Source organism: Synchiropus splendidus, chromosome 1 (assembly GCF_027744825.2).
Source record: "Synchiropus splendidus isolate RoL2022-P1 chromosome 1, RoL_Sspl_1.0, whole genome shotgun sequence".
NCBI lineage: Eukaryota > Metazoa > Chordata > Actinopteri > Syngnathiformes > Callionymidae > Synchiropus > Synchiropus splendidus.
In genome coordinates this window covers 26,259,384-26,281,995 of record NC_071334.1, presented here as the reverse complement: position 1 = coordinate 26,281,995, position 22,612 = coordinate 26,259,384, and the positions used below count along the sequence as shown (strand labels likewise).

Below are 22,612 nucleotides of genomic sequence, written 5' to 3'. Positions count from 1 at the left end.
TGCCAGATGAAGCTGCAAACATCAACATGGTTGGATGCTCAATCCGCAGTTCTGAATCAGTTCTGCATCTGTGAAAAGCATATATCAACCATATAGCATGTCTATATACCAAGAAAAGGTATATAGTATAGACACTCGCACTTCAAAGTAGAAGTCACTGACCACGGTTACGTGCAGAGAGTAGCCTAACTAAGGCAATTGCTTGGTGGCACCGCCAAGTCCGATTAATGTCCTCCCAGTTTACATGCTGCAGAAGGAGAGCCCAATTACTGTAATGTCAGCTCCGTGAAGAGGGGTGGTGCCGTGAGATTTTTACTTCTTCCTGATCCACTGACAGTAGAGGAGACCATGCAAAGTTGACAGGTAGCGAGGAGCCGTTTCTGACTGTGATATTGTACTCAGCACACAGCGATCGTGCTGACTGATCAACTAGTTTAATTTCAGATTTCTGAACTGTCAGTAGAAAAAAGGGTATAGAGAGTGGTGCTGCAGGCTGCATAGCAGGGGTTGAATCGGACTTGAGCCTGCTGGGCCAGAGTCAACAGTGTGAAAGCCGCATTAATCACCTACTGTCATGCAGCGTGAACTCTATTTTTATTTAACATTTTAATGGTCTTAGACTCATTCGCATGATACCCGTGAGCCTAACTCAATGACAAACAGTAGCTGCGTTGTCTTCCCAGATTCTTTATATGTTGATGAAGACTTACCAGCACTGTGATAAATCCAAGTAAAGATAAGCATGTGCAATATGGACTGGCGAATGGGTGTTTACCCTGTCAATCATGCTCTACAAATGAAAGGGATTGGAGACAATACAGACCACCGTGGTATTTTACCTGACAGCTGCCATCAACATGAGGTCAAGTAAATGTAATGTATGCACAACGTATGTAGCACAGCTGTTGCAATTCATATTTCCATGTGGGGCTCCCAGATGGTGACTATGCAGTTTGGTTGTATGTATCTCAAGAGCTCAGTCACCAAAGACAAAAGCCGACATTTAACGGAGGCCTGTATCTGTGGAGTCACCACATGCCACATCAAAAGTGAGACAGATCAGAGGGTCCCTCCTCTCTTTAAACCCGTCTTTCTGTCTGTCTTGTATCTTTGTATTTTCCACAGCCCTCCATTCACACACTTTTTTGAGCGACACAAACAGAGATGACCCTGGGCTAAAGGCTGGGAGGAGATGGACTTACATATGTAAATGTTGCCTCTTAGAGGGGGAGGGCACTAAGAGAAAGGTGATGGTCATGGCTGAGTGCTTTAGGAAGTAGAGGGATCATTTCATGGGGGTAGTCCCATTCAGCCGACGCTCACCACAAACAAATCGCAGGGGCAGGGATGTTCACCCCCTCCCCTCCCTTCCACTCTCCCACACCCTCTTTTCAACACAATGAGGCCCTCGATCCATCCGTACGTTGGAACATGCCATCGCACTGAACTGACGGAGAGAAGTGATGTTTGGTTATGTTTTCGCTTCGTACATGGAGTCGTGCCTAAGCAGTCGAGACTTGGCAGTGAACCTTTCCGCTTTTACATTGGTCTTATTTTTCCTACCATTAAAGGGCCTGTTGCAGGGAAATCCAATCTGAAGACAGGGGTGGATCTGGGGAGTCTTACACTAGATGTTTACGTGGGACATGGCCAAATCTTAAGCCTCTGGAAGTTTGCAGCTCACAGCAGCCTCTCGTCATAACTCACTGGACGTGAGCCAGTGTCAAACAGGGTGACTGGAACTTGCTAAAGCATGGAACATGTGAGCATAAGATAAATAAGTAGTTGACAGGTTCAGTCCTACAAATCAGATTCACTTCTTGGAGGATATCTGTTTTTTGTCTGGCACGTACTGTATTGGACTATAATGGCAGTGGAGACACGGCAAGGAAGCAGAGATTATAAGTAACATTATATAGATTCATACTATTCTAGTTCACGATAGTGTGATCATCTAAAGCCATGTTTCCTCAAAGCGGTCCAGGTTGGTCCACTTCAGGTGCTTTTCCAACAGGTCCCCTGGCTCTTCTAGTGTCCCTAGTGTACTACCCTTTTTGGGGTATATGCACATACATATGCACTTGAAATGATGGTTGCAAATGGCTGTCTTAGCACTTGGGTTTGTTGAAATGCTTGATAGATGTTTTGTGCAATTTTGACAACATGTATTAGATGCAAAAACTGCGGTTGAGAAAATAAAGCTTTCCTCTGTTGTGTCTGGATGCAGAATAGCCTAGACAGTGACATTAGCAGTGGATCACCTCGCGGCCTCTCCCTCATTCATCCACTCACACGTGGTTTTGCTCATGGTTGATTTTCGTTGTTTTCATGTTCAGTTATGACCTGTTGCAACTGGGTTTTGTCACTCACTCATGGCCATGTCACTGGTATCGGATCCGTTGTCGACTCTCTTTAGGACCCCTAGCAAATTGTACCAAAAAAATGGCCTGGCTTGGTTATTTTGGCCCCATTCGGCTGTGAAAATGCCCATATATGGGTAGCTTTCTGGGAGGATTCTGTGGAAACACGGCAAAAGGCTAACACTTAATTTGATCATTTTGCTAGTGCAGTCAAAATAATTTCCCCTTGGTGATTGAAAACAAGATAAATAATTGATAATATAGTGGCAAAGGAACACTTGTTTTCTTATAAATCGATAACTGTCATTGCCATGAGCTAATGTCCGCGTTCTGAGATGAACACAACCAGTTGTTAAATTGTTAATTCAAAGTTTGATGTGTGTGTAGCAGATAGATGCAGCTGGCTCCTTCGATTTTTTTGCAGTTACTATGTGTATCATTTCTGATATAAAAGGATTATTCAATTGGAAATCCGGGCGTCGTTGCTGGCTGATGTGGCTGTGCCAAGTGGCAACATGAGTAAATCCAAGCTGTTGAGATTCTTGGCTCCTGTTCCTTAAACATTGTCTTTCTGTGTCGTTTGACTGTCCGCTTGAATTGTAGGTTTGCGCCCGTTGCCTGTTTAGCTTCTGTCTTGTCTCAGCACTCTCGACCTCAGCCCGGCCGCCAGACATTTCTCCTGGTTTTTTTGTGAATGGAGCGCAGCATGTAATTACCTGGGCTGCCTTCTCAGTTGTGTGGCCTGCTCCGTCAGATCCACGCCCACCTCAGACACGCACTTGAGACACACACACACACAATAGGGCGCGCACATAGACACAAAAACACACACACCCTCCCCCTCAGCTGGAAGTGCACAGCTGCTGCTGTTTACCCTGTTGAGACCAGAAAAACATCCTGTACAGTTCTCCGGGTGAAAACCTCGCCTGACATAATAAACACCAGCTCTCCGCACAGTTTGAAGCCGCACTATGGAGGTTCTTGTGGCTGTAATGGCGAAGGTCCACTGCTACAGTCCAATTTGATGGACAGTCCCTGTAATTAGGCATCAAATGGGAAGTAGTAAAAACACATTTTGGAATGAGCACGGTACCATCACAAACTGTGTCCCTCTGAGTCGCTGTGTGTTTGAGACGTCCCATTGTTTTGTACGCATTTGAGAAAGTGTGAGAAGGTGGGGCCCAGGTTTCTGTCTTTCATTAGCGCGGGCGACTTCCTGCATGTCGTCCAGCTTCTAGCGTGAAGATGGGCTCTTGTTGTGTCTGGATACAGGAATGTAGTTGTGTGTCTGTTAGCGTTTATGTGCATCTGTCTGCTTCCCTGTGTTTTTAAGGTGACAGTTACTTCTGGACTGGTATGCAAAAACAGACTCTGCACCTATCTGCAGAGGAGAGTCAGGCTGCGGGAGTATCGGGGCGGGGCTTGTTTCTGACGTGTGTTTACTCTGTTTTGCAGCGGTGGCGTTCCACAGCCCTCCGGTCACCATCAAGAAGGAGCCACAGAGTCCAGGCTCCGACCCCAGCCAGTCCTGTAGCCACAAGCAGAACTTCAGCTACCCGAGTGGAGAGCAGTGCCTTTACGCCAGGTACATGTCACCTTCAGATGGGTTTTTATTCTTTGTTCAACTGAAACAACTGGATAAACTGCAGCTCTGAATCTGTGCTTTCTTGCAGTGCCTATGAGCATAAAAGGGCTACAGGAGGGGCTAAGAGCTCCTGCCCAGGGACACCTTTGTCCCCCATGCACCACCATTACTCCCCCAAACCTTCAAGTGCCGGACGGCCAGAGGGTTACATGAACCCTGCTGCCTCCTCGCAGCCGCTGCCGGGCAATACGTACCCCGTCAACGCCAGGTGAGGAGTTGTCTTCCACCCCAAACCTCAAACATCCACCCCAAGATCTCATAGTTTCATATTTACTGTTCCAGATATCATGGCACTTCAGGAGACCCCATGGGCCCCCAGTTCCCTCCGCCGAGCCAGGCCTTCCAGCGCATGGCATCAGCGCCAGCAGGCCATGGCAGCAATGGGGCTGTAGGGGGTGCTGGATCAGGCGGTGGCGGCGGCGGTGGTGGAGGAGGAGGAGGAGGGCCGGGCGGAGGAAGCAATGGCAGCAGTGGTGCGGGGGTTTTCCACCGGCAGCCCTCGGACCCTGGCATGCCTTACTTGCAGCAGAGCTTCAAACAGGAGTACATGGATCCGCTGTATGAGCGAGCGGCTCACATGGCCGGGTCAGGCCAAGCTCACAGCCATGGGGCAGGACCAAGACATGTCCACGGACCTCACCCCCACCCCCACCCTCATCCTCACCCATCTCAGCATCCACACTCACATATGCACTCGAACCGGTTCCCACCCGCCCACATGATGGTCAAGCAGGAGCCCACAGACTACACCTACGACCCGGGTGAGCCTCTCACAGTTTGAATGGAAAACACAGCTCCACATCTGTGACGCAGGTCATGTGCTGATCCTCATTGATGAGGATCAGCACCTCTGCACCTTAGAACAAGAGATGTCAGGAAATGATGTTAGGAGTCCGGTTTGAGCGTGTCTGAGACTAGATTAAAGACTTCATTTTGGCAAGTTTTCGGAAAAACCCGTAGAGACCAGGACAATCGCTCTGGACCAGTTAGAATTGGCCTCAAAAAAAGAACAGAAGTTGAGTACAAAATGTCCAGAAAGGCAAACAAACTTCTCCAGCAGATTTGGATTCCAAAGCTCCTCCTTTTCCTTCTCTCACACTTTAAAAACAAAAAAGACTCTTTTCTTCCTCCGCGAGCGCCACACTCCTCCCTCCTCCTCTGCTGCTGAAAGAGCAACAGAGGAATTTCATTGAGAAAATGGAGGGCACTGGAAAGACTAGAGTCCCCGGCGGACTGCTCCCGGGTTTCAGGTTGCACCAACGGCTTCCTTTTTCTGCAGGCAGATGAACTCATAATGGAAAAATGAGCGTGGCCGCAGAAACCCGAACCTCTCACTGGCTGGGATGTAGAGGAGGGGAGGGCGGGCCGGCGGGGCTCCAGCTCCTCCACCAGCTTCGTACCAACACTGAACCTAGCTGGTCGGATCAGAGAGGGCTTGGAAGCAACAACAATATGATATGCAGGCTTGAAACTTTGGGCTGCTCTGATGGATGATGTCATTTTAAGCATGTTAACCTGAGACTTGCAGCTTCAGGGGTGAAATGATGTTGTTTCAATGAGGCGCTCTTTTTTAGATTTTCACCACCTGCCTCATATCGCTGAGGCTCTTCAGTCAGTGAAGTGGTCCATATATTATGACTGGAAAATTATGCTCTTTATTAAATTTTTTTTTTTTTTTAAATAAAAGACTTTCTGATCTGGACTCAACATACCTCCATGAGGTTTTGAGAATAGGTTTTCTGGGCTTTTGCTATCTGCTTCTTCTTCATTTGACCTCATCACATCAGGATCATCCAGTTCTGAGCTTCTTTCTCGAACTAACCACAGTGCCAATGAGCACGGAGAGGGAAGTGGAGGAGAATGGCGGGTCTTAAATGAAAAAGTTCTGGAAATGCTCAGCCCTCAATGGCTTGATCCAAATTACCCCAAATAACTCGGGCATTTTGGGTGTTCAGATTAGAGTTGTGATGCTGGAGGCGGGTAGAACTTGCTCGGTATAACAAATGTCACCTCCATTAGAGGGCGGGAAACAATGTATTATTCTGCTTTCTTTGTGATTAATTGATATTGAAAGTGAGACACACAGACTTAACAAGATATTTGTGTGTGTTCCAGATGTGCCCGGCTGCCCCTCCATGTACCACCACAGCGAGAGCTACCACCAGAACCCCCAGCACAGCAGCGAAGGTAACAATCCCCCATCACTCTCATACTGTTGCGTCTCCGGTCCAAACTGGTCACAGCTCTGCGGTCATTGGCTGACCAGCGCTGCAAACCAGTGTTGCTATTGGCTGGAGGTCAGTGAGCCCATGTTTTCATTGGCAGAGTGTCCAGGCCTCACCCGCACCTCAGGAATCTCTGAGTAAACATCAGCACTGGATGAGGTTCCAGCAGACTTCAGCCAGAAGCTGCTGCAGCTCACCAGAAAACACTCCAGTCTGGTTCTGCTGCACTTTATTATTATTCCATGGTTTCTGCTCTTCCCTCTCTCACGGTGTTTGTCTTTCCTACTTCTACTGGAGCAATAAAAACAGTGTAGAGTCTGGCCACTGACAGAAGAGGACCTCAAATTAAAATCTAAACCAATGAGCTTACTTGCTTCGACACAGTTTTTAAATGTCTCATACAGATACAGTGATTATGTATTTTATTTTAATGCATTTTTGGTGTTTTTTTTCCTTGTACTTTGGAGAGTGGGTAGCTTTTTTTAAATTATAAATAAGGAAACTCGCCAAACAACATTGTGTCATTTGTTTGAGCTTGAATGCCCTGTGTCTAACATGCCTGTGGTGTTTATTTCGGCAGGTTACCTGTTCGAAAATGACTCGCGCGTGGTTCCAGAGAAGTTTGAGGGTGAGTGTTCTGCTCTTCACCAACCTGTTTAGTTAACCAAGAGAGAAACACAAACCAGAGACTGTGTTTACACCGGCTCGCTGTCTCCTCACCACTCTGGTTAGCCGCTCAGGTTTCTGACAGGACAGAGACAAATGGTTTCCCATGATGGCGTCAGTGTCGGTGATTGACGCGAGCGCAGATTGAGAGTGGAGCCTGAGGGCGTCGCACTGGTTCATCCAGTGAAGTGTGCGGGTTCCCAGCAGCGTCTCCTGTTCCCACACTGGTGTGTGACATCGTATCCAGTGACCAACAACCTGTTTTACTTGCGGAACACTGTGATCCAGATGCATCCAGTGATGATCACACGACCCATTGCATTACCATAAAGTAGTCCTCTCAGTGTTCTCAGCTGTGGAACACTGTGACTCTAATTCCAAGTATAGACCAGAATCTAAAGAAGAATACAAACTAACTGAGAAACCTGGGAACTGTGTGAGAGATGAAGATGAGATGTGAGAGATGAAAGTCAACTCTCAGTCTGAACAAAAGGTCCATCAGAGCGACTCACCTGGGTGTCTTCTCTCTCCAGCCGAGGTGAAACAAGAAGGAGGCGCTGTATTTCGCGAGGGGACCCCTTACCAGCGCCGCGGCTCTCTGCAGCTCTGGCAGTTCCTGGTGGCACTGCTGGACGACCCGGGAAATGCCCACTTCATCGCCTGGACTGGCCGTGGCATGGAGTTCAAACTCATCGAACCTGAGGAGGTGCGGAGCCGCTCGCACGCTGGTTTAGCCGTGTATCGCTGCCATAGAAGTCAATGACTCTTGTATTACCAACTACTTCCTGTCACTGCTTCTACCACTGTCGTTGTTGTCTCTAGCATTGTCGCTAAAGCAACACTATGTCATATCTGCTGCTGCAAATGCCAATAATACTACTCTCACAGTTATGTGAATTACTTACACTCAAACCTGTAATGCATCTTCTTTACTAAGATGAATGTTATGTTGACTACTTTACTGCCATAACAACCACAGTCATTACTACAACTATAGGTAGTACTAAAGGTAGTACCGCCATCATTATCCTTTCTTCTGATGCTGTCTACTTCTACTAGAGATAGTGAAATGTCTGTCCTTACTGAGCCAGTATTGTTACATATACAACATCTGTGGTCCAGTCATTGTTCATTCCTTTACTAAAACTGTGACTGATGAGAAATTACTACAGTTTTATCGCACCAAAAATGATACGTTGACACTTCATTGGAAGCTCAGTTTGGTGCAGCTTTAGGTTTAACTTAGGACGTAAAGTCCCGCTACACTGAAGTGACCCCTGACCTTGGCTCTGGACAGCGTAGCTCAGGCAGTGGCCGTAAATCCAGTCACTCCTGTGGTCAGCCGGTCTGTCCAGGCCCTGAGTGACGGGAGGTGAGATCTGACCACTTTGCTGCTCCCTCTCTGATCATCCTCCATTAGAGCCACATTCATTATTCAGCACATGAAACACTGGAGTGTGATAGATGAGGGACCCCTCCTCTCCCACCCACCTCCCTCCTCACCAAAACCTGAATGGATGCAGCTGAAAGTGCCCACTTTATGCTTTTACTACTTCTGCCATCACGAGTTCAACTATTGACACGCCAGTGCTGACGCAGCTCTTTTCTTGCCACTACAGCCAGGGTGACTGACTGCTGCTGGTCAGAACGCCACTGCTGACCCTCTTCGAATCCACACTCCATTGTTGATACTTATTGAGATGACATTAGGTTTTGAGTCAGTACTTCTGCTAGAAGTATATGCTACCATCAATCTAAGAAAGGCTATTGCCCCTGAAAAGACTTACCACTCACTATGTTTTCAGCTCTCAGCACTGTTGTTTGTATTTCTAGCGAGCAAAGAATGATCACATGTCTGAGGCCAAAATGTTGCCAAGTTAAAAATGCAAAATGAAGTTGTGTCGGTCGACAACAAGTCTGGTGATGGTCGTGACACAAAACCACTGTTGTCGTAACTTCCGCCGTTCATTTGAGAAGACGCACTTCCCACCGCAGCTTGTTGTGTCTGAACCTCGACTGGCTCAGCTGACTGGGTCCATTTGGACAGGTCATAACGCCGATAACTGTGATTGTCCATTATCTTTTTTTTACAGTACATTAAAAATGCATAGTGAGCGGGAGGGGGTGACGGACAATTAGGCTGAGAGCCCACTCAGAGATCACAGAGGGAGGCGGGCTGGACGGCCTCTGAGGGACTTGACCTGTCTCCTCCTGACTCATCATCTCTTCTCCTCACCAGCCCATAATATCCACGGAGCTGGTCTGATTTATCGCCGCTGCCTTAGTCAGCAGCAAGGGTTGCGAGTTTAACTCCCCCTGCCGTCCTGATAACCAGCCATGACACTGGGGCCAGTGTTTTCCCTGCTAATGGGTTACATAAAGGGGAAGTGAAACCACATGTGGGGACTCGCCCTGGTCCCAGAAGGGCCTCCAGACTTAACTATGCACCGGTGACACCTTGTGGCGTGTGTGGACATAACCATGGACACGGATTGTAACCTGGACTTCTCTCCTCTGTAGGTGGCTCGGCTGTGGGGAATGCAGAAGAACCGCCCGGCCATGAACTACGACAAGCTGAGCCGCTCTCTGCGCTACTACTACGAGAAGGGAATCATGCAGAAGGTACCGTCCTGACCTCAAGTTCATGCTGCAGAACGACTGCTTCAGTCCTGCCGAGTCCACTAACCATCATGTTTAGCTCTAGAGAGATGATCCTTCTGAGCACCACGAAGCTTGAACGTGTCATCCACATACCCTGACAGCTCTTCTCTCTTGGGCCTGCAGGTGGCAGGAGAGCGCTACGTTTACAAGTTCGTGTGTGAGCCGGAGGCCCTCATCTCGCTGGCCTTCCCCGACAATCAGCGGCCCAGTCTGAAAGCAGAGTTTGAGCGCTACGTCAACGAGGAGGACACGGTGCCGCTGTCCCACCTGGACGAGGGCGTGGCCTACACGGCCGAACAGAGCCAACAGAACATGGGCCCGCAGCCCTTCTCCAAAGGCTACATGTACTAAAGCCGACCTCCTTAAACGCCCCAACTGAAGTCTTCCTGTTATATCAGCCCACCATCATACACGCCTCCCGAGCCCCTCGCACCTCTTGCACATGCTCCCCTGCCCCCACTTGTATATAAGGCTACGGTGTTTTTGTTTTAAATTAATCTCTTTAGGGATTTTTGTTTGTAAGAGCTGCAGAGTCCTCTCACCTGTGAGACGGGTCCATCCACATGCCCATGCTTGAAGAGATGATGCTTAAATAAATAAACGCATTAATATCCAGAGGTCAGCGTTGTTCTTTGGGAACCACTTGTGGTCAACTTTCAGCTGCTTAATGGCCATGAAAATAGATGACATTTGTGCACTGCTTCCTACAATGGGAAAAAAACAGTGGTCCAGAAGAGATCAGAGTCACCTGGAGGAAGAATAGCCCAAAATATCATGACAAAAATAAACAATATAAGCAGACAATGGCATAAGTGATCTTCTTAATTTCTTCTTCATTTGTGAGGCTGAAAAATAAATTTTAAAAAAATCAAAGAATGGAAATAAAGTCATTAAAACTATATCTATAAAAACAAATATTGTGTGAACACATATTCAATATTTACATGAACTGAAACATTTGTTTCAAATGTTGGCCTCAAGACAAGCTTAGTGACTGTCACATGAGTCTGAGCATTAGCAGCCCACTTCATACTGTGATGTCAGGGATGGTGCTTCCTGCCTGGGGTGGTCCATGATTTTCAGCCTCTCCTGAAGGCACATGAGTTTCTGTTCCTGCCTCAGCCGGCTGAAACGCGCTGGGTGTGCGACCCGGTAAAATGAGGGTGGAAAACACCAATGGTGGTGTGTTCTCTTTGGTTGGAGCACCAGTTCATGGTAGACCAGCCTGGGGAGGATTTGAACATGATCACAGTAAAGTGCAGAGCTTCACCACGAATGATTTCACGGACGTAAACGGATCAGGACTGACGGTTGAAGGGTGTGCTCGAGGGGTGCAGGTCGACGTGGTTACGGTGGTCATACGGTGTTTCTGGGCTGCTTTCCGAAAGAAACCGCTACAGATGGCTTTCTGGACCCTCATGGTGGACTTACCACAGGACACTGGATCCAACTTGTGCCCGAGAGATATTTGGTCAGATATAGTTATAATTTAACAATCTCTCATATACAGTCTTGAGGGACTCAATACTGTTCAGCGTCTGCTTGCGGATGTCCTGCGCTCTCTTGAGGGATCTGGCCTCAAGTTCTCAATGCACCAGTGGTTGCGGAACCCGTTGTTCTTCCAGGAGTTGTAGACAGCCAGCAGGGTCAGGTGGACGCCTCCGGCTGGAAGAACTTGGCCTTCTTTGATTGGCCTGAATCTGCTTGTCCTAGGGAGTGAAAGACTAAAGGTCATCATCATCATCATCATCATCATCATCACAAGAGACCTTTGTCGACTCTGACACAGGGTTTCATGAAACAAAAACAAGGTGGAACATTCGCTGACAACATGGACTTCCAACACAGCAGCATTCTACAATTTAGTCAACAGTGCCACCTAGTGTCTGTCACTGTCACTAACATTTAATGTCCCAAACCTTGGATGAGATGGCCTTTATTAGTCCCACAGTGAGGAATCCCAATATGTCACAGCAGCCAATGACAACAGACACTGACACATTTCATGACAGAACTGTCACTTTAACAGCGTCCTTTTTACATGTCACAACGTTCGAAACTCCGCATGTTCGGTGGGAGAACAGACACCACAAGCCACAACTATCCTGTCTCCAGCTTTACAGCATCTGGCCACAGTTGATGAGGATCGACTTGTGTATGGAGAGACTGAGACACACGTCACACTGACCTGCTGACTGTTCCAATGACAGTCGATGGCACTAACTGTTGCTATATCAGGGCTCTGCACCTCGGCTGCCAAAGAAATGTCTAAAAAATTATGAGAACAGGATGTTGTACCTTCAACTGGTTTCAATACATTCCACTGCTTGACAAGAATATCATGTTGAGTAGTATATTTTTGGGCCTCCAGTTGAAGGAAGATGAACATCAAACCCAGGATATGGGCGTCATCAACTGGTCAATTCCTGTTGTTGATGGTCAGAGAAGTCTGAGCGATGTTCATAGCGACCACTACCTTGTGGAAAATGTGCACTCCAGACTGCACCATGAGGTCCAGACCAAACAGGAACCATCAGCCTGAAAGCTCGGTGTCTCACCTTCCGGCTGCCTGGAGGAGCGAAGATCCTGGTCTGCATTTCACTGGGTGGAGCAGAATAAACTAAAAATTGAGTCATTTTAGAACTTTTGAAAAAAGCATTCATTCTTCTGTCCAAGAGGTTTAAAATTTGTCCTCGTCCTTTGTCCCGTTTACTTGTTAAAAAAAAAAGGGACATTCCAATTGTTGTCAGCAAAAACCTTAGTTTGTGGATGCAGGCGTGAATAATTCCAAGTAAATTGCAGGTTAAAGCTTCCGGTGCATACAAAAACAGTTGGTTGTCAAACTTAAATCATTCCATATGAGAGTAACTTGCAACAACCTTACTGTGCATTCAGCTTCGTTTTCAGCTTTTTGTAGTTTTCTAAAAAGTAAGTCTCCTAAAACCGGATGTTTTTCAGTCTCTAATGAATTCAGCTGGAAAACATAACCTCTCTCTTAAGAATTATGGAGGTTTAAAAGGAGACGTGTGAAATGTCCATCACACGTTACCTAGGTCTTTTTCGCTTATTCCTGAATGGTTATCCAACTACGTGCAGACTTTAAAGATCAATGATAAATATTCTCAACGTTTTATTTTGTCTGAAGCAGCCCATGTTTCATGTTTACAGCAACTCAGTGTTCCAACGGCACTGCAATGTTGCTGCCGCACAATGGTCGTAACTGGCAGTTACGGTTAAGCAAATTAATATATATATTTATATAAACTACATTCATAAAATATATAACTTAATAAAATGCATACTGGAAGAAAAGCACCTTGATAAGTTGCGGTGCTGTATTGCTCAAGCACTAGCAAGTATTACTTTGGACAAAATTTCATATCCCAATATAAAAAAAAAAAAATCACATGATGGACTAACGGATGTATAAAGGGAGACATCTGCCTCCGATATCAACATCTTGAATGTTCATATCTCGATATAGAAAAGATAAGAATGTCTTTTAGCCCTAATGCAGACATTATCCAAAGCGGATAGTGTTTTTGTTGAAAACATCAAAACAAATTTGATAAAAAGAATTTAATGTTGCATCTTACACCAATATTCATGTTGATGTCAGACACCAAAAATGTACATTATTACAGCAACTAAGGTAACTCAAACAAAAAAGACTTGTCCAAAGGTTTAACTCTGACTTAGTAAAAAGCATGTACTTATAAAAACAGCAAGCTCCACCAGAGGGACAGTGAAGTATGGGACTCAGCGCCTCCTGAACGCCCGTGAGATCCTCCAGGCGTTGGGCTCCTCGTAGCGATTGTACAGCGGCTCCAGGCGCTGCTGTTTCTTCTGCTTGCTGAGGCGAGTGGGGTCTGAGACTTTGAAGAAGGCAGGCGAAAACTCCACCAGCCAGCGGGGGTCGATGGTGGTCACCTCTCGCATGTACTCCTTTGTGGTGAGCACCAGCTCATGGTACACAACCCTGTTGACAAGAGGTGAGTAAGTTCGGTTTATAACTCCTGAACTAAAGAGCTGAGAGCTCATCAACGTGAAGGAGAGCTGTGTCTCACCACTCAGGCTGTCGGTTGAACAATGCGCTGGAAGGATGGATGTAGACCACCTGTTGGTCTATCAGCGTCCTGTAGCCTTCTTGTGGATCCTTTTTAGCCGCGTTCCTGAAGAAACCGCTGCAGATAGCTTTCTGGACTCTCACCGTGGCCTTGCCACATGATACCACGTCCAGTTTGTGTCTGAGGAAACAAAACCGTTTTGATTCCATTTGCACTTCACCACTCACGTTTGGCCTGTGACCTCGGCAGCCCTACCGGTCCATGATGCCCAACATCTGCTTGCGGATGTCCTGAGCGCGGCGCAGAGATCGAGCCTGGATGAAGTTCTCGTAGCACCATGGGTTTGAGAATTTGTTGTTTTTCCATGAGTTGTAGACAGCCAGCAGTGTAAGATGGTCACCCTCAGGTTGGTGGAACTTGGCCTTCTTCTGGTCAGCCAAGGCCTGCTTGTCCTACCACACAGCGTAGAATGACATCAGCAACTGAACCGGCACCGTGAAACCAAGACAAAGCACCACTCCAGATTATACTCATTAAGAAGTGTAGAGGTTTTGAGGGCTCCACCTCAGAAGCGATAAAAATTGAAGGAAGGGTGGGGAACAACTACAAATTCAATAGAATACACACAAAGACACCAACATAGCTTAAATGAGAGAGGAATTTTAAAATAAAGCAAATAATCACTTTCCGTTCTGTTTCTTAACTGAGCAGTTTCATGTAAATAAACATTACAAATTACACAAGTATCTGCTTCTCTACATGTCAGAAGTGAGTAGGAGGCACGCGGTCATCTTACTTTAGGCCTGTAGAAGACGTTCTGCACCGACAACATGGACACGATGGTCAGCATCTCTTCACTGCAGCCCAGGTGCACAGACATGATCAACATCTTGCACAGCATGGGTTCTAGAGGAAACTCGGCCATCTGCAGGGCAACAGGACACCAGAGTGGGCAAACATTCTCGTGATGAGAGGAGAGCGGATACAGAGGGGGAACTGTCTCTCACCCGTCTGCCGAGGCGAGTGAGCAGGCCTTCATCATCCAGAGCACCCAGAGTGTAGAGCTGCTCCATGGCGGTGATGAGCGTCTCCATGGGAGGAGCGTCCATGAAGTCAAAAGAAAGCAGGTCGTTGATGCCCATGGCCTGGAGAGGAAAGAGAGCACAGAGTGGATTTACTGCGGACGCTTACTCCGACGTGGACCACGTCTCACACAGGACCCTTACCTTGAGGGAGAGCACAGTGCTGGACAAGTTTGTTCTCTGGATCTCCGGCACGTTTGTGGTCAACATCTCATCTCGGTACGCTCTCTCTGTGTAGAGCCGGTAACATTTACCCGGTCCTGTTCGCCCAGCTCTGCCGGCCCGCTGCTTTGCCTGAGCCTGTAACGTATGAAGTCAAAACAATGATGACTTGTCCCACTGTAGGTCCATTCACGTCACAGTAGAGACAAACACCTGTGAGATGGGCGTCACCACCAGCTGGTCGATTCCTGTCTTGGAGTTGTAGACTTTCTGTTTGACAAAGCCAGGATCCACGACGTAATAGATTCCGTCGATGGTCAGCGACGTCTCAGCAATATTTGTTGCTATAACCACCTGAAAACAGCAGCAATGTATGAACAGATCTGCAACAACAATTGTCCAGGATAACGCAACAACGAGCAGTGACATCCTCTTGATTCTTCTGTCCAGATGACAAGCAAAAAAGCTTCACTTCAAACTGGCTACTAGCAAGTTACCTTTCTGCTGCCTGGAGGCGCCGGGTCAAAGATTCTGGTCTGCATCTCACTGGGCAGTGCAGAGTAGACAGGGAGAATAATCAGCTCCGGAACATCAGGACCTAAAGATTTCATGCGCTCGTAGAGGATTTCACAAGCCGTGTCGATCTCCTCCTGTCCAGTCAGGAACACCAGGATATCACCTGCAGAGCACAGACCACAATGGTGGCGTCAAGGTTGGAACGATGGCGACCAACCTCACAATCTGTCAGCAAATATTCACCTGGAGGCTCGGTCAGGTGGATCTGCATGACAGTGATCAGACTGGCGTCCAGGTAGTCCGTCTCAGGTTCTTTGGTGTAAAGAACTTCTACAGGATAAGTTCGTCCTGGGATGGTGAAGATGGGTGCCTCGTAGAAGTACTGAGAGAACTTGACGGCGTCCAGCGTGGCCGAGGTCACAATGAGCTTCATGTCTGTCCGCTTCTGCACCGTCTGACAGGAAGACACAAATACGGGTCCATCTGTTAGATGAGAGCTTCCTGGACAGCAGATGAAAGTAACAGATACTCTACATATCTAGAGCTGAACACACTGAAAATGCGTTAGGCGTCGCACACAGCTCATGTTTTGAAAGTTCCACGTCTGAATTCACACTCATCTTCTTACCTTCTTGAGTAAGCCAAACAGAACGTCGGTGTGGATGGTCCTCTCGTGGGCTTCATCCAACATGATGATGGCATACTGACCCAGCTCAGAGTCTATGAGACACTCTCTCAGCAGCATACCGTCTGTCATGTACTTGATCACTGTCTCTGGGCTGGTGCAGTCTTCAAAACGGATAGTGTAACCCACCTGGAGAGCAAAATAAAGACGTCCGAATCAATATTTTTGACTGATGTGAGAAGCCACCACCGGGGGGTTCTATATCCCCGATGTCTCTTACCTCCTGTCCCAGACAGCAGCCATACTCTTCAGACACTCTCTTAGCCACCGACATGGCGGCCACACGTCGGGGCTGAGTGCATCCTATTTTCCCTCTGGTGGTGTAACCGGCCTCAGCCAGGTACTGAGTGATCTGTGTGGTCTTACCAGAGCCAGTTTCCCCGATCACAATCAGGATCTGGTTGTCATGAACAGCCTGTCAGAAGAATGAGAGGACATTAAAGACAAGTCATAAGACAATTCTACAGGGGTTGTTTGGGGTCATTCAAAGCAGTAAGATGTGTTCATAACTTTCATGAGGAGCAAGGAAAACATTTTAGTCTTTACTATAAAAATATATTATTCTGCAGGAATCAAATGTGAGAACCTGAATGAGCTGCTCCTTCAGCTTGTAGATGGGCAAACTCTCTCTCTGTTCCAGAATGGAAAGCTGGGTCTTCTTTCCGTAGGAGGCCTTGTTGCCTCCGAAGGCGTGCTTCTTCCACTCCGGGATGTCATTGGGCATCATGCCGATGCCCCTCATGTTAGCTGCAATCTGGCGCCCATCAGCTGGAGAACAACAAGGAAGAAGGTTGGTATAAAAAGCACCTCCGAGCCAATGATAGTTCCTGGTGAGGTGAGGATATGTGGTTGTGTAAACCAGCTGTGGAGATGGCAGTGTGATCATGTGACCCTTCGATCAGGCCTGATGTGAGGTCTGCAGGAAGCTAGATAAGAATCACTTAAGCCAGAGGGATCAGCGTCAGCTGCCATGGAGGAAGTTGCAGAGTCTGAGCTTTGTTTTTAATGAACTGAATTGGGAACTGAGTTGCATTTCCTTTTTCACAGATTTTAAAAGATAGACGACCAGATGACCTACGCGCCCACATGCGCTTGGTAAACAAAAACATTAATAAGCACGTCCTCTCACCGTCTGGCAGGGGGTCGACCCAGTGCTTGTTCAGTCCCATGGGAATTGAGTCCATCTCCGCCTCTCGAGCTGCCTGCTTCAGCTCACGTCGCTCTTTTGCCAAAGCGCTCTGCATCATAGCCGCCTGGGACAGGGAGCCATCTGGATTCTACACACAAGAGAAGATAAATCAGCCACTTTTTCAATAAAATGACACACTTGGTCAACCCCACGAGAGAAGTTGATGGCTGGAGCATTCCAAATGGTTATCAGTTTAAGATATATTCAGGGTGACTTTCCATGGAATTGAAACTCTAATATAATGTGAAATCCACTATAAATTTAGACAGAGTTTAGAGGACTTTCTGTCTGTCACGAGCCAGACCTTAACAATCTTGACCGGGCTCATGTCCATGCTCTGTTTGGTGTGTCCTCTCAGGAACGGGGGCTCCTCTTCCACAAGTTCAATCTCCAAGTCTTCATCTGAAACAACAAAGGTTACACAGAGATTTTGACTGCCAAACTTTTCATCTATGGCACTGTAAATGTATTTCTCAGAAGAACGTTGACAATCCAAGATGCAAATAAAATGAGGTAGGAGGTCTAAATCACAGCATATTGAAGGTACACAAATGAAAAGAAACATTGATTTTGCTTCCGAGGAAGAAAGTCAGTCTTACCCTCTTCGTCGTCCACTTTAGGAAGAATTCCAGTCTCGTCATCAAAGTCAGGAAACTCCTCTTTCGACAAGACATTTGCTGCAATCATCTGAAACAGAGATCAAGGGTATCAGCCTTGGCCCAAATCCCGTTGCCAGGACAACCGTGAGATCGGTGCCATCGATCCTCACCTGTTTGATCTCCCATTTCTCAGGGTCGGATATTTTAGTGAGCCTCTTGCGCTCCAGGGTGTCGTCCTGCTCCATCTCGGGTGCGTGGCCCAGGTTTAAGTTGCTTGGCCGGTCTGGATTTCGCATGCTGTCCTCCCCTCCGTCTGGGCCCACGTTACGCCTCCTGTTGGGGTTGAGGTCTTCGCCAGTATCTTGGTCTACATCCTGCAGAGATGAAGAGAGATTTGTTTAAAGATAGAAAAATGGCATCATAAGAAGATAAAAAATGTTTTTATCCAAAAGAATTGTAGCCACTAAATATATTTATGTATCCATTTATCATTGAAGCAATTGAGTTACATCATCCAGACACGCATAATTTCTAAAATAAGAATAAATGTGACTGTAAGGCAGCAGAATATATGAATACTTACTGGACGGGGGGATTATAATCTAACATGTCAAAGATTTGCATGTCTATTTTGACACAGCAATTTTAAAGTGGGGGTATTGTTCTCACCTTCATGCTCAAGCTGGTCTTGGAGCCGGTGAATGACAGCACCTTGACTTTGACTCTTTGACCTTTGTTGACAACATCTGCCACATTGGCCACACGGCCTTCTCTACGAAGCTCTGAAATGTGAACCAATCCTTCCCATCGTTTTCTATGAAGTAGGTAGAAGAAAGATTGGAATCATTGTCAGAAAATGAGGCAGCTACAGACACAATGAATCAGAAAAAAGCTAAATTTTACATAATCTGTGCCATCAGACATGGAACCAGTGCATAGCTCATCTGCATTACTGGCAAGGGGATTTGGGTAAAAGCATGAAAATGTTAAAATCCACCAACAAAAAACAAAACAAGTGTTTCATTGTAACTGAAATACACAATTCCCACTATATCTGTTAGAGCTCTTAGCAAGATATTCTCGCTCCCACAGCCTATTATATTGACATAAGGCAGCCTTCAGTGTTGCATGTTGATGTATTAGGCTTTCTATTGAAGCACATGTTCTGCCTTCTGAGCACATCTTGATCCCGTGTGCAGCGCATTATGCAAGAGAAAGATGGAGGTTAGGGATGGGTACAGGGATTGCGCTCCTTTCGTTCTACATGTAGCAAGGTGTTTATTGCCATTTGAAGCCCCTCAAATGCACCGAAAAAATATTGCTCAATTGAAATGCCTTTATGTCAACATGCAACATGAAAAGATGTCTTTTGACGCCAGTATAGTACACAAAAGTCTACTTCTCAAAGTCATCATATTTTGCCATGAGTGTGAGGATGGGTTGCTCCTTTTGGCAAAGGCCCTGGTGAGTCTGTATGATAGTATTCACAAATACAAAAACGTGATTCAGGGTAATTCTCAGCACTTTAGCCACCCCCAGCCTGGGATTTCACCGGTTGTCAACAAAGAGCCATCCCTCACTGTCTGTCAAGCAGGACTGACCGTGACCGTGAAAAAGGACCATGAGGGAAGAAGGATGCGGTTTGTTGGCTGACACATCTCTGCCATCACACCCGTTACTGTCTTAGTTTACTCTGAATGACCAGTAATCTAAGTATAGCCCTCTTTTGCTAATGCAATTTAAAGCCTTTACAGCATTGTTTACAAGTGAATGCAATGCTCATTCATCATCACAGAGGGCAAAAAAGTGCAAATATAAACTGAGTAATCTGGCAAAATGTTTAGGCTATGAAATGCGACATCTTACTTACCTCAGTCCTTCCAGCTGGACGAAACACCCAAACTGCATGATACTGGTGACTTTCCCATTGTAGATATCACCAACTGACGGCTCCTCAGGAGGAGGGCGGTCCACATGTTTGTCCTTCCATCTGTCAGAGTCCTGCTCTTTTCTGGGACTCGGTGACCGGTCTGACCACCGTGATGACTTTTGTGGTCTTTTACCACGATAGTCTCGGTCCCTCTGACGCTCACGGTCTCTAGAGCGGGACCTTGACCGGGAGCGAGATCTGTGTCGCCGTCGTCTGTCACGATCTCTGTCACGATCACGATCCCTGTCACGATCTCGATCGCGGTCCCTCTCTCTGTCGCGATCTCTGTGTCTGTCCCTATCTCGACTCCTGCTGCGGCTTCTGCTCCGTCTACTTTTCTCTGACCTGAAGGACAGATTACACAAATTAATCAATCATTGACCACTAGGATCAGTAAATTATTGACGTTGATCATTTTTCTGCCGACTCACTTGCTTTTAGTGCTTTTTGTATCAGTCCCGCTGACACTGGGCATGAACATCTCCAGCTCTTTCATGGCATCAGCAGCTACTTTAACATCGTCTTCGTCAAGAAGTTTCTGGGAAAAAGGACAACAATAGTTTATAAATATAGCATCAATGATTCATCACTTAAACATAAATTGAAAATGTATAACTGTATGTATAACTAATGATGTTCGAATCTCTCAGCAAACGATCATGATCATGGAACAGTATGTGATGGGTACATGGCTGCAGTCTGCCGAAGCCCTGCGCGTTGTGTAGTGTCCTAATACACTACACAGTATTAATGATTGACAGTGTGAAACCCGATCAGAGCATCCACAACAATAGGCCTGAAGGTTTATTGCGATTCAAATTGACACTGCAGTGAGTTTTCGAATTCGCAAAGGCTGCAATTTTTAAAGCAAAAGTGTTGAACTTTTTACTGGCTCTACTTTGCTTGACACTTTCAGCCAGTTTTGTTGCGTTTTTTTCATACAACAGTGGAATATGCTGATTAATGATTGGGGGAGAGGAAAAAAAAGAAATGAATACAAGTCTGTCTCATACTTTTGGTTCTGGATCATTTGCTCGACAGAGAGCAGGGAACATCTCCCGCAGTTTCTCCTTCTCTGATTTTGGTTTGATGGGCTCAGACGCTGCAATGAAATCACATAAAGACATTGATGCAGAACAACTTTTAAACAAAATATTTTTTCAACAACACAATCCTTAATCTTTGTTAAGCATTAAAAAAATGTCTGGAACTGTACATCAAGTGGAATTGACAAAATATTACATTGTTCATGTCATATCGCACAAGAAAAACATACCTTTACTTGTAGATGCCTTGGAAGGAGGCCGCATCGTCTGAATAAGCCTAAGCAAGTTACTGGTGAGAGAATCCTACAAAGAACGGCACAATACATTTGAAATATGGACAACTGTACCAAAATGTGAGTCTACTTTATTTCAACTTACTGTGAATTCTGCTCCATTTTTAAGAAGTACATCTTTAAATCCCTCAAATGTTGGTTCTTTTTCAGCGAGGTGAATGACAAATTCAGCTGCGGAGAACACGAAAGCACACTTTAATGGAAGCAAACAACCAGAATAACATGAGCTACATGTCGATAACTCCAGGAACAGTATCTCGCTTATTGAGGCGCGAAAGCCTTGCCAAGACATACATGCTGAAGGCATGAAAACATTAATATACACACATCTCTAAACTCAAAATATAGCTCGCACGTCAAAACAAAACCTTTTGAATAAGAGCACAACACCATTTCAATTAACACGTGCGTCGTTTATATGAAGTTGGGAGTATAACTCCTTTGACTCCTTTAAACTGAGTTAACAAATACAGATCCATGTACCGTAGAAGTAACTAGCTAGCGTGCAAGCCACTCGTAAATACGTTTTCATAATCGAGCCAGGGCGGAGAACGAAGCAGTGACGACCAAGTTAGCTTTAGCCAGCTAGCTTCAGCTCCGACGGTTGGACGTTGTATAGAGCGTGTTCCTACCTAAATCTTTATCACTTATGCCCAGATGGTTGTCAAGTTCCGTACAGACTTTGGACACCAGTGATAGGTACTCCAGCTGCGAGAGTTCATCGACTTCGGCCATTTTTCTCCGGTCTTGTTTTGTTCAGACACGGTGTTGTCACTGCCCTATTTGCTTCTTCATCCAGTTTTGCTTCCAGGGCTCCGGCTTATGACGTCATTTCCTGTTCGCATGCGCACATTGGTTTTTCAAGACGTAATTTACGGAGTATATACTCATATTAACTGAGACCTCGTAGGCAAGATAGAAAACTGCATGCAAATTGCACAGAAAGATCCAATAATTTTATATGAAATCTTGTTAAAATATCCGAATTGTTGAATACAAGTCAAATGTAGTGACACACGGTCGTGATCGGCTACCATAGTGGACTCACTTACGAAATACGCACTTCCGTTTCCGGCCACAGCTTGTGGACTGTTGTGCAGTTCAATATTTGGCCGCTAGATGGGGATGGAGGCACGATACATGGCCTGTGGTTTCCAAGTGCTGGTTCATCCAGGGCATCGCACTTTGAGGATTTAAAGGGCCCGCGTCACTCCAAACATACGTCTTGTTTTTGCGGGTTGTTATTTTGACTGCGGTGCCTCACCATGTATTTGAAATGTGAAATCAACCCGTCAGTGGAGTTTAGAGTTACGTATTTGAGAAAATTCAGTGACAGCCACGTCTGTCGAGGCCTGCAGATTTTGTCCAGCTTCTACTCACCATCACAAAAACCCCAACCACATTTCAGGTATCAGCGTATGTAGAGTGGGGACAGTCACTTGCTGAAGGTCTTCCAAGTTCATCGCTAAAACAACGGGCACTAACT

The 22,612-nt window shown here is 46.3% G+C and overlaps 2 protein-coding genes across 2 annotated transcripts in view; one reads left to right on the top strand and one right to left on the bottom strand.

Moving 5' to 3' along the window:
• etv4 (ETS variant transcription factor 4) overlaps nt 1–10,167 on the top strand; it is a 28,301-nt gene extending 18,134 nt beyond the window's left edge. Inside the window, exons 5-12 of the mRNA XM_053861275.1 lie at nt 3,816–3,945; nt 4,034–4,213; nt 4,288–4,766; nt 6,121–6,192; nt 6,811–6,858; nt 7,430–7,602; nt 9,417–9,518; nt 9,681–10,167. Of these exons, the coding sequence (XP_053717250.1) occupies nt 3,816–3,945; nt 4,034–4,213; nt 4,288–4,766; nt 6,121–6,192; nt 6,811–6,858; nt 7,430–7,602; nt 9,417–9,518; nt 9,681–9,908 (1,412 nt within the window). The 3' untranslated portion in view covers nt 9,909–10,167. The remainder of the gene's footprint in view (nt 1–3,815; nt 3,946–4,033; nt 4,214–4,287; nt 4,767–6,120; nt 6,193–6,810; nt 6,859–7,429; nt 7,603–9,416; nt 9,519–9,680) is intronic.
• A 2,999-nt stretch (nt 10,168–13,166) lies between these two features.
• On the bottom strand, nt 13,167–21,965 carry dhx8 (DEAH (Asp-Glu-Ala-His) box polypeptide 8). Its single transcript, XM_053861274.1, has 23 exons — nt 21,759–21,965; nt 21,212–21,297; nt 21,064–21,136; nt 20,801–20,889; nt 20,219–20,325; nt 19,728–20,132; nt 18,527–18,671; nt 18,028–18,231; nt 17,858–17,945; nt 17,563–17,660; nt 17,199–17,346; nt 16,656–16,837; nt 16,290–16,484; nt 16,013–16,198; nt 15,628–15,838; nt 15,366–15,547; nt 15,082–15,222; nt 14,851–15,006; nt 14,632–14,769; nt 14,421–14,549; nt 13,880–14,076; nt 13,625–13,804; nt 13,167–13,536 (listed from the first exon to the last, which is right to left on the bottom strand). The coding sequence occupies exons 1-23, from the start codon at nt 21,859–21,861 to the stop codon at nt 13,317–13,319; spliced, it is 3,663 nt and encodes a 1,220-aa protein (XP_053717249.1). The 5' UTR covers nt 21,862–21,965; the 3' UTR covers nt 13,167–13,316.
• Nucleotides 21,966–22,612: the final 647 nt, after the last annotated feature.

Bases quoted from the DNA above. Each gene is read 5' to 3' on its own strand.
- dhx8 (XM_053861274.1), bottom strand. From the start codon at position 21,861: ATGGCCGAAGTCGATGAACTCTCGCAGCTGGAGTACCTATCACTGGTG. The intron at 18,672-19,727 runs GTAAGTAAGATG...CCTACTTCATAG, and splicing joins GTCCAGCTGGAAGGACTGAG to AAAACGATGGGAAGGATTGG. The intron at 16,485-16,655 runs GTTCTCACATTT...TTCTTCTGACAG, and splicing joins TGAAGGAGCAGCTCATTCAG to GCTGTTCATGACAACCAGAT.